This window comes from Emys orbicularis, chromosome 3 (assembly GCF_028017835.1).
Source record: "Emys orbicularis isolate rEmyOrb1 chromosome 3, rEmyOrb1.hap1, whole genome shotgun sequence".
NCBI classification, from domain to species: Eukaryota; Metazoa; Chordata; order Testudines; family Emydidae; genus Emys; species Emys orbicularis.
Window position 1 is genome coordinate 125,332,954 of NC_088685.1, and position 12,281 is coordinate 125,345,234.

The 12,281-nt window shown below is 41.8% G+C and overlaps 1 protein-coding gene across 1 annotated transcript in view; it reads right to left on the minus strand.

Moving 5' to 3' along the window:
• The window catches only part of PRKN (parkin RBR E3 ubiquitin protein ligase), a 1,248,251-nt gene that overhangs the window by 976,426 nt on the left and 259,544 nt on the right, over positions 1-12,281 (minus strand). The window contains exon 2 of the mRNA XM_065400948.1: positions 1,327-1,490. Coding sequence (XP_065257020.1) covers positions 1,327-1,490 — 164 coding nt within the window. The remainder of the gene's footprint in view (positions 1-1,326; positions 1,491-12,281) is intronic.

Sequence of the window (12,281 nt, forward strand, 5' to 3'; positions counted from 1 at the left end):
TAAAAACATTTTTGGCCCCATATATTTTCTTTAGTAAAAACAAATCACCTAAAAGCAAAGCACAGCAGTTTATGCATGATGACTATGTGCATCAACACTATCAGCAGGAGATGTACTGGAGAACGACAACAGCAATTTGCATTCTATAGTTTCTTTTGTGTGCCCAAACTCCCTAAAGCATTTTGCAAAGCAATAAATATCATGCCCATGAAGATGTAGTGATAGGATGTCAATATTGTAGTGACTCTCTGCAACCAGATACAGCAGCCATTCTGTGCACAGCTATGTCCCCCACACAGCTGAAAACACAAGTGCCAATTAATCTGTGCTCGTTAAAATAGAAAGGGTTGTGCCTGTGGGGGATAGTTTATGTAGTCACCTGAACCGCTATAGAATGCACCTTATTGTTCTTTGATGTCACTGCCAGGATAGTACTTGTAACAACTCAGCAATCTCTAGTTTTGTATTGGGGGGCTGATACATATATTATTTCCAGATTTCTCAAATGTCTTAAACCTATGTTCTTATGCTTCCCCCAGCAAATGCTGCCATCTCCACAAATATCACTCATAGGAAGAAAGAGATGCTGATAAAATGAGAGTGGCAGTACTGGTAACAGTGGTAGAGATGGTCAGGAAAAGAGTCTTGTTACTTGTCCTGCTATGCTCTTTTTTTCCTCTCCATTCATTCTGCATTTTATTTTCATCAGAATAGTTAATCAGGAGGAAATGAAATTCAAATACAAACTCAACCACTTATAAATCTTTCTTCTCCCCACTAGTCTTTCAAACTACAGGTTTGTGATTTCAGTGCTTTTTGGGGAAACCTCATTGGAAACTGTGAACAGGCCTTCAAATACTACCTCCATCAGCGTGCACACACAGACAGCAGCAGCCTTACAACTATCCTCCAGAGGTCACAATTGGGTTACAAATTCTGCACAACATGATGACTGAGCAGCCTGATTTGGAACAATTTATTCACATTCATTCAGCTTCATTAAGATTCAAATGGAATAAGTAAGGTAAAAATTGAGCAGATACAGAAATTGTGCATAGCTTGCGCCTGTAAACATTTATTCACTAAGCACAGCTCTCTTTTGCTCTCTCTTATATTCTTTCTCTCTCCCTATCCTTCCTGCTTGCTGTTTTAATGCATAATTAAGAAGGTCAGAATTAATGAAGCAGTGTGGAGTAAAGTTCAAGGAATCCCCAGGCACTATTTATTCTATTAGATCTCAGTCATGAATGTCAGACTGGCAGCATTAGAGACAGAAGCAGTTGAGCTGGCAGCATCCCAAAAACAAAACTACCAAGGGAGACTTACCTGCAGTGTCAAGTCATTCCTAAGCTCCTTCCCTGCAAAAATCACACGCAACTGGTCAGCTGGAACTCCCTGTCGCTTAGCAACCACCTCCTTGAGCTGGAAGATGCTGGTGTCTGAATCAACCTCCACTGGGAAACCATGGCTGGAGTTGAACCTGACGAACACTGACCGAAAACAAAACATTTTAGAAAGTGAGCATTTATCAAGTCAGATCTATTTTAACATGGTATAAGAGGAGGTTTTCTGATCCCTGGACTATTGACATAATGGTACAGTAAAATTTTAGTATATTTTTCATTTTAAAGAGAAACTTTCAGTGCTGTAATTTATCATTTTGAAAGAAGGATCCGTAAGGGATTTCCTACCATATAATAGTCAGTGACCAATAAACAAAAAGTGTATGTTCCCCCTGACAGCAATATAAAATTACAGTGAGCATACAGAAACAACAAACAGACTTAACTAGGCAAGATTCTGAGTAATCACTAATTGATACACTAGATTTTCAATTCAGTCTTAACCTTGGCAGACATATATGCTCTTTGTGTCCCATGTGTTTTTCTCCCACTGGATATAACAAACAAATGCAGGGAATACAGATGTTTGTTAGAACAAGGATGCATTGAACAGCTTAAGAACAGATAGTTCCCTGCTATACAGTAAAACATAGTCATACAGACTGGCCTCCCACAGATATAATTCTACAGAAAATAATGATGGAAGGGAAATCATCTGCTAGCTGAAATGTTTGAGTGTTTTCTGTACCAGTATGGTCTTTTTCAGTGTTCACTAAAATACCTGTAGTACATAACTCCAGTACGTACTCCTTCAATGCAGAAAATGACTAGCCATGTCATTTTTAGAGCTACAGCAACTGGCTTATACATTCAGAGAAGCCTGGCAAACAAGATCATGAGTTTACTGCCATTCAGCTGGTGGGACTGCTTTTGATAATGAGTCTGAATGTGCCCATTAGGCTCACAGTGAGGAAAGAGACTAAAAAAACCACTATATAGAAAAAACTCATTATAACCACATCACTCACTGAGATTGTATGAAAAGCAGAGATATATCCTGGTGAGTTACTTCAACCAATAGGTTTCACAGACAGGAAACAGAGAATTAGTAAAACCAATATGAAACAAGAAATTATCTAGACCAAGTGAATAGCAGACATCTGCTACTGTAACGATGGGGCACTGGTTGCAACTGATGTTCCATTATAAGAGTTTATTTTGATTCCCAGTCTAATTTTTTAGTTGGAGGGCTGTTGGTTTGAATTTTTGACAAATGGCAGAAGTATGGGATCAGAAATGTTCATATAGCTAGTATAGCTATGGTTTTCACAATAGAAAAAAAGTCTTCATGATTTTTCTGCCACTTAATGTATGTCTGACCACTTCATTATTGTAGAAGTTTGAAAATTAATACCTGAGGGCATTTGATTGTTTTAGCTGATTTCAGAATTTGATAAATATTTACATTTTCCAGAACTTTGCAGTGATTGTATGATGGTGATGCTGTTGTATAGTATGTAATGTGATTTCCATCTAAAGTTTTAGATGACAAAACTTTTTACCTCTAAAATTCTAGATAACAATTAAAGTTTTTGAACTTGGAAAATTTTGCCTTTATGTACCCAATCACAATATAGGATTTCAAAATACAGTCAATAGGAACACAGCACACATGTCCTTTAGAGTACTATGTGGCTTCTTGTACTATATCCTCATTGAGGCTTTTTCAGTTTCTATGATGGAAAGTGTCCTGGTAATGATTGTGGGGTTTACGGAACATTCTTGGATCAGAATGTCTAAAAATCCATGCAACTGAAATTTAATTTTGCAGATGTGCCATGTGATTTGGAAGAGTAATGGAGGAATGATATGGCAAGAGTGAATTCCAATTATCTGGAATTGAAGACCTCATGTCTTCGTTAAAAAACAACAACAACAACAAAAACGTATAATGATCCCTACATAGAAAATTATCTTGGCAAATAAAAGGAGTTGTAGTTAATTCAACCTATCCCAGACGATATACCTATTATTAACTTATTTTTTTAAAACTTGTATAATGAACCAGGCCTTACAAGGACTTGAACCTGGCTCTCTCACACCCAAGGTGAGTTTCCCACTGCTCTAAAGAGTCAGTCAATCTCTCCTGTTGGAGAGATTCCATTTTGTGTAAATAATTCAATATTTACTGTGCCAGAAGGAAAGACTGACTATATAGACTGATGGTTAGGGTACTCATGTGAGATGTCAGAGACCTAGATTCAAGTCCCTGTGTCTCCTACAGCCCAGCTGATTGCGCTAACCACCAGGTTCTAAATCAATCCCTCTTTCTTGGTGAATATTTAATTATTCAAAGTGGCACATCTCCAACAGAAGAGACTCAGAGCAGCCCAGCTCAGAATAGCTAACAGCTGGGTGGTAGAGCACTCACCTGAGCTGTGGGAAGCCATGTACAACTCCCTGGTCTAAATGAGGAAGGGCAGGGACTTGCAGCTGGCTCTCCCTCATGAGTGCCATAACCACTTGACAATTGCCTGTCCTAGGCCTCTTCCTCTCTCTATCCTGGACCAAAGATTCCATCCTGGACCTGAGGAATCTTTCCTAATGAACGTTTCATTAAAACTGATAGATTTCTGCAAAAGGTTTCAGTTTATTAACAAAAGTCCATACCAGCTCTAGCCCTAAGGCACTTGCCAAGGCAATACAATGAGCCAATAAAAGATCTTGGACTAGAATTCAGGGGTTCTGCCTCCAGGGCCCCTTCTCAAACTACTAGTCAATCCTCCCTCATTTCATTCTTATGGATGCCAGTACTTGTCTCATAAGAAGAGAACAAATTAAGAAGTGCACCCACATTCTCAATGAAATGTAATTGACAACAGGGAAGGGCTTGATGACAGAAACGCTAAAACAATAACTGGAGTAATATTTAAGAGATTTGTTAAGCATAGCTCATTTTCTAGAGACTATACTAATCCAACACACATATTGTAGGCATGACTGATGTTAACCACCAGGAAACCAGAAATCTCCCTTCCTTCTCTTCCAGAAGCCAAAGTATCTCCATGCCAAGGTTTAAGAAGCTAGCAGAATTGTGGAAGTACTCACATTCTAACCACAAGCAAATATTTGAGTGGCCCATTAATACACTGTATTTTCATTTTGCAATAAAAATCCCTCATAATCACAAATAGTTAAACTGAGAAAAGTGCTTAGCCAGCAAATTATTTGTTGGAAAGCACTAGTCCACATTTTTTCTATCTTTCACACAATAACTTCATCAGAAATCGTGGAGTGCATTTAATTTTAATATACATTTATTGATGGCATCTTTGTTCATTCACAAAGAGCCTATTAAGATTAAATCAGATGCTTCACCCAGGCTGAACAAGAACACAATTTCGTCAACATAATATTTTAAGCTTTCTTTTTTGGAAAGAGATAATTAATATTGTTTGACTGATAGCCAAATCCTAAATCATCAGTATCCAGTGGATACTCTTTTAAAAGTGCACAGGTAATTCCAGTTACATTAATGAGAGTTACACAGATACATTAAAGAGACCCCTTACAGTGAACAAACGCTTTGAAAACCCTTATAATTTAAGGTTTATCTTCTGAACTGGTTTGATCAAACGTTGTTGATACTGTAAACAATTTTTCAAAGGCACACAGGGCCAGATTTGCAAAGGTTTTTAGGTGCCTAAAGAAGTAGATAGGCACCTAGTGGGATTTTTGAAAGCACCTCATTGCCTAACTTCCATTGATTTCAATAAGAGTTAGGTACCTAGGTGCTGTGAAAAATCCCATTAAGTGTCTGTTTACATCTTTAGATGCCTAAAATACCTTTACAGATCTGGCCTCAAGTTCATAAGTTCTAAACATTGAAAGAACCCTTACGTATCAAAAGGCAAAATGTCGGAAAAAAATGGTGTAACTGGAAGGGAGAGGAAAAAATAACAGTTCACAATGTCTTTTAGATGTCCAAGATAAACATCATCATTCAATAAATTCAGTGAATTGGATAATTCAATTCCTTGTTTGGAAGCATCAGCAAAGTTTCTGGTTACAGTGAATGCTGTGAAGTCTGCATAAATGAATAGCTGCAGAAAAAGAAGAATAGACAAACACACAGGTCAAACTTACAGTTTATTCTAGTTTTAAAGATACTAATGGTTCCAACAGAATTCCCCATTTTAAACATAGGAATCACTATCAAACCAGTAAAATCTTTCAAAATGCAATGAGCTTTTGTAAGTGTGACCCACTGCACATACACAATATATGATTTTTGGGATGGCCTTATGACTTGAGTGGTAGAGATATACATTTCCATAGGGGGAACCCAAAACTCACTTCCTGGGCAGCTCAGTGCTGGGAGTGTCAGAAAGAATGTTCTCCATCTTGGGTGTGCATTCGTACTGAGCAACATTTCCCTTTTTCTTCATTCTAGGCTGACACTGCAGGCTCAGAATACATTGTGTTGCAGGGCAAATGCTGTGTATTCTGTTCAGGGAAGGGAAAATTGAAAATGTATACAAAGAAATGCTGGCCTATCACACAGGAATAGGTTGAAGTACTAAAATCTCACCGGGAATAGCCTTATTTTCCTCTGAATACAGGACTTACTGCCTTATGCAAGCTGAAAGCATGTTCTCCCCGTCCCAGCCCTGCACGGCACATTTAAAAAAAAAATCAGAGCTAACATATACTTGAAAGCATGTGCACCTCTTCCTACTGCAGAAATAATACAGAAATTTAAAAAAAATCATGGCTTTCTGGTCCAAGAAACTGTAGACCTTTAACTGATTAAAGAATACATTTCCTCTCTCCACAATAAATGAAAAAAAAATGCATTGGAGAAGTGGCAGACTTTTGGATAATAATGTGGAAGGACCAAGTTTTAGAAGCAACCAGAAGACTCCTGTTTCTCCATTGAAACAATTCTGGTCTGATTCTGATCTTACACGTATACTAGTGTAAATCAGGAATAACTTCACTGAAGTCAGTGGAATTGTATCCATTACAACCAATTTAAGTGAGATCAGAATTAGGCCCCTTATATAGTGCTAAACTAACTGCAGTGCTCCCTATTAACTAATTAAGTTATTTATGCAACTCTCAGTAGGTCTACTAGAGGTCAAACGTCACAAATGGAGTGCAGATGCCATTAGGGGAGTTGGGAAGAAGCATGAAGGCAAATTTAAGAAAAAAGCATCAGACCAAAGAATGAAGGCATGGACCAGGACTTAATGGCAGTGTTGAGCAAAAATCAGAATTTCCACCCTGTGATAATTCCAATATTTGGACATTTGTCTACATACCAGATCAGACAGAAAAGTAAAGCTGTTCAGGAATTTTTCAATGAAAGTTTCCCCCATTAAAAAAGGCCGATTAATCAAAACCAAAAGCTTTCAGGGAAATAGATCTGTTTTAGCAAGAAACTTTCCCAGATGAAATTTCTAGTTTAAACCCCAGACAAACAAAGAGAGACACACACTTCAGAATAGTCAATAGCGCAATGGGTAGGTAGGACATTCAGCTGGGAAGTGGGAGACCTATGGTCAAGTCCTTGTTCTGAATCTCTCTTGTTGGAGCTGTTCCACTCTGTATAAATAATTAAATATTCATTGAGCCAAAGAGAGAGAAAGATTGATTAGGACACTCATCTGGGATGCATGGGAACCAAGGTAGTCTGAATCAGGAAAAGCAGGAATTGAGGAATTGGAACCTGGGTCTCCCAAAACACATAGGGTACCCTAATGTGGAAACACTGGACTATTGGCTATTCTGGGTGAATATCTCTCTCCCAAACAAACTTCAAAACCTCAAAAAAATTGCAAAACAGATTTCCTGTTTTCCATTATTGTTGCCTTACTGAGAAGTCAAAACATTTACATTTTTTGAAGAACAAGAAGTTCCAAAAACATTTCAATTCAGAAATGTCAAAACGTTTTTTATTGACATTTAGACCAAAACAAAAAGTTTCTAACATTTCCAAATCAAAATGTTTCCCTTTGAGTCACTTTGACATTAAAATTCATCTGCATAAATTACCTTGGTGCCTCATGCCATCATTCTTCTCTATGGCTGGGCTCCCTGGCGGTATGCCTTCTCCCATGATGCACTGTACTCATGTGATTCCCATGTTGATACATGTGACTCAGTCAGAGGGGAGACGGAGGTATATCACAAGAGACGTAGCCTAGCCAAGGAGCCCAGTCCACAGGAGAGAATAGGGGCATGAAAAATCATTAACTCTATGTAATGGCTTTCAGTTGATTTGTAACTGACTAACAGAAAGGTCCTACTACATCCACAGTAGGCCACTGACAGAAATAAGTTACCATATAACAACTGTCTAGTTACCTCTGTGAAATGATAAGCTTGTCACTAATTGGCCACCCTGTTGAGGAGTAAAATACAATAATGTGATATTTACTTGTCAGTCTTGAGGAGTCCAAAGTGTTTTACGAACTGTATATTAATCACTTCAAACATCACCAAACTGGAAGCAGCAACACAATACAACTGCTTAGTGCAGACCTAAAGCATACCTACCTAGTTGAAGTTCCAGAGAGGAATTGTAGGTGGACAGAATATTAGAACCTGAACTGGCATTTGAAAAAGATTCCAAATCCTCCAGCTCTTTCTACTCATGCAAATCGTGCCAAGGCTTCTTTAACGATGTAATGCCATTAGCTCCATAATGGGCACTGTTTCAGTTATGATTCACAGACAAAATCTACATCACTCCCTGCAGAAGCTGGGTTCTCCTATCTATGAATAAACTACTAGGATATAGTCTTGGTATACAGAGGTATTATTCTAGGCTCCCAAAAACTAATCCGTGCCAAGAATGAACAAAGTTTATCTATTTCTGCATCACGGAACTGAAGACTCAAATTACTATTAACATTAACAAAGAATAGACAGTTCCTCTTAATTTCCTTGTTCACAAAAGAATACAATTCTTCTTTCCTGTACAACAATGAAAGACAGGCTGGTCCCAGGCCATTTAGGGTTTTATAGGTCATAATCAACATCTTAAATTCCAGAGACCAATGGGCTCCTAGTGAGATGCCTGGCTCAAACTGCTGTGTTTTATACCAGCTTCAGTTTCCAAATGATTGTACAGTGTAGCCCCATGTAAATTGCATTGCAATACTCTAACTACAGTATAAGTTGTCCCTCTATAATCACTTACATTGTGGGGTCACTTCCCTCCTCTGGGAGGAATGTGCCGCTCTGATCTGAAACATGCTTGGTTATAGCTAGAGCTGGGTGAAGATTGCCAAAAAAAAAATTCCATAATGGTTAGCTCAAATTTTAAAGTAATTTTTTTAGTCTGTGCTAGTACTCATTTCATGTTCACTTTAAATGAAAATTTGAGCAATTAAGTTTTACTCAAATGAAAGCTCATGGAAAGTAAACCTGAAGTTGGAACATGCAAATATTCACACCTTATGTGTTATATATCATGGATGGAACACTGACTGACACCTAGTGATTGAACAGTATTCTCATCCCCGTTTTGTCATGAGCTATGGCACACACGCAATAAAAAAAAGTAATATACAAATAGCTAATCTAACAGTATATTCATATTGACATTTCCTTAAAAAGCCTCTTTTCCTGATAAAGTAATTTCCTTAGACATATATAGCCTAATGTACGCCCACTGAAGTCAATGGCAAAGCTGTCATTGACTTCACTGATGCAGGATCAGGCTCATGCAGTATGTTGCCCAACATTTAAATTGATGCTACACTGGTCATTAATATACTTTCATGCCAATGAGGGTCCTTAAACATCAGTCATTTCCATATTTTATAGTCTCACCCATTCTGCATTTGTATATTGAGTCCCATCTTTAAAAACAAAAATACAGTCCGGGAGCACTAAAATTCCACTTGCCCTCCAGGAATGGTATGTCTTTTTTTGTTTGTTTGTTTTAAACAAGAACTTAGTGTAATGCAATGGAATTCATGCAGACGGGCAGAAAATCCCTGGCAGGACAGGTGATATATTATTATAACTCCAAGACCGCAATGTAATTCCAAACCAAAGTGGTTTCGGCTATGTCTACACTGTGCAGTGTGGACTACAAGGTGTGAATTCCAGACTGCACCGAAGTGTTGCGCTCTAACTGCCTCGCCTAGATGCTGCTGGCGTGAACAAAAAGGTACCAAATTGTGTTAACTTAGTTCTGTGTGAAAGAAGACTATTTTAATATGAACTAGGGTACCTTTTTAATTTGTGCCAGCAGTGTCCAAACGGGCAAGTTAGAGAACAACACTTTTGTGTCCTCTGCAATTCGCACACCGCTAGTCAAGCCCTAAGATTCCAGGGCTAAACCAATTACACTTATTTCACATTCCCCACGAAATTTAACAATTTTCTCCTATGACACCTACATACTCATTATGACAAGTTTCATTAGGTCTGAGTTGAAGACCAAGACAATGATTAGCATGCTAATAGGTAGTGATGCTTCAGTAAGATGGGATTTTTCTTAACTTCACAGAGAAATCAAGTTTATCTCCTCACCACTGCAAGCCATGATGGGTAAAAATTTTCAAACAACAGATATTATAGTAACAGTTAATGTAAATAAAATAAATTGTGACCAGAGTGATAAGTTTTGTTTCTTTTGGCATGTCATAATACGTGTAGTGAGTCGGTGTGGCTCCCCTCCTGTCCTGAAGAGGGAGCCCCGGCGCAAACACCCAAGTGGGCGGAGCCACCGCCGCCTGTCCCCGCCCCCCGGAAGTCAAGGGGCGGGACAGGAAGTATAAAGGCCGGCAGCCAGAGCTCAGTCAGGCGCCGGCCATCGCAGGGAGCAGACGTGCGGTCGGGAGCTCCCCGCCAGGATACCTCGGAGGCCCGAGGTGGATGCCGTAGCTGGCCGGAGCTGCCCCGAGCTCATTACGAGGAGGAGCCGCCAGAGCCCGTCCGCTCCCGTCGCTGGGAAGCGCCCGTGGAACTCCCCCACAGCAACCCTGAAGGAGAGGCCCCGCCAGAATCCTTCCCGCCCTGTTGTTATCCGGAGGAACCGCCCGAGGACCAGTGGCCGGATTTCCCTACAGAGCTACCAGACCTGCCGCCAAGCCCCGGCCGAGAGGAGGCCCCACTGATGGACTGGACCGCAGCCGGTGCCACAGACGAGGTAGGCCCTGAGGGGGATAATGGAAGTAGCCCGGGGGTAGCCGACCCCAGTCAGGCTACAGAGGCCTATGAGCCCATGGCAGTGTGTTTCGGTCAGGATACCCCACTGACCGGCAGCGACACTAATCGCTGCTAGGGCCCCGGGCTGGGACACAGTGGAGTGGGTGGGCCTGTGTCCCCCCCTGCCACCCCTACACACGGGTGGCAGGCTTCCCCCTCACCCAACGCAGGTAGGAACCTGAGTCCCTTACCTGCCTAGGCCAATTGCCTGCTTGTGCTCCGCCCTGACCCAGGGCCAGAACTCCTAAACTGCCTGTGTGCTCAGCCCCTGCTACAGAGGCCTGAGCTTATTGACTGCTTGTGCTCAGCCCCTGCTGCAGAGGGCCTGAGCTAAATTAACTATTGTGCTCCGCCCTGACACAGGGCCCGAGCTCCTAAACTGCCTGTGTGCTCAGCCCCGGCTACAGAGGCCTGAGCTTATTGACTGCTTGTGCTCAGCCCCTGCTGCAGAGGGCCTGAGCTAAACTAACTATTGGTGCTCCGCCCTGACCCAGGGCCAGAGCTAAGGGACTACCGGTCTGCTCAGCCCCTGCTACAGAGGGCCTGAGCTTATTGACTGCTTGTGCTCAGCCCCTGCTCCAGAGGACCTGAGCTAAATTAACTATTTGTGCTCCGCCCTGCCTCCAAGGGCCAGAGCTTATAGACTGTGTGTGCTCAGCCCCTGCTGAAAAGGGCCTGAGCTTATTGACTGCTTGTGCTCAGCCCCTGCTCCAGAGGACCTGAGCTAAATTAACTATTTGTGCTCCGCCCTGCCTCCAAGGGCCAGAGCTTATAGACTGTGTGTGCTCAGCCCTGCTGAAAAGGGCCTGAGCTTATTGACTGCTTGTGCTCAGCCCCTGCTGAAAAGGGCCTGAGCTTATTGACTGCTTGTGCTCAGCCCCTGCTCCAGAGGACCTGAGCTAAATTAACTATTTGTGCTCCGCCCTGCCTCCAAGGGCCAGAGCTTATAGACTGTGTGTGCTCAGCCCCTGCTGAAAAGGGCCTGAGCTTATTGACTGCTTGTGCTCAGCCCCTGCTCCAGAGGGCCTGAGCTAAATTGACTATCTGTGCTCCGCCCTGCCTCCAAGGGCCAGAGCTTATTGACTGCTTGTGCTCAGCCCCTGCTACCGAGGGCCTGAGCTAGATTGACTGTTTGTGCTCAGCCCTGACCCAAGGCCAGAGCTAATAGCCTACTTGTGCTCAGCCCCTGCTCCAGAGGACCTGAGCTTATAGACTCGCTCGCCCAGCCCCAGTTACAAAGGGCCCGGGCTTATTGACTGTTTGTGCTCAGCCCTGCATCCAAGGGCCTGAGCTTAGTGACTGCCTGCCTGCCCAGCCCCTGTTCCAGAGGGCCTGGGTTCTTGACTGTGGTTTCCTCAGCCCCCTGGACCAGAGGGGCTGAGTCCTGAGCTAACGGACTGTTTAATTCGTGCAGTAGGGAGTCGGTGTGGCTCCCCTCCTGTCCTGAAGGGTCGAGCCCCGGCGCAAACCCTTTTACATACGATATTTCAGTATTACAGTTTCATAACTGTAACACTCTGGTAATGTTTGCCTGGAGTGGCTCTTTAGAAAGCAAAAGTATGTGTGATTGAACAATCCTGGGAGAGGAATCTTCAGAGTAGCCACCTCTATAAGGAAAACTTGAGCTGGATTTTGTGTCATTTCTTTTTCAGTTCCTATTTTCAATGAGACCAAACCTCAAGGAGAAAGGGGTAAAGCCTGCTATAGCCT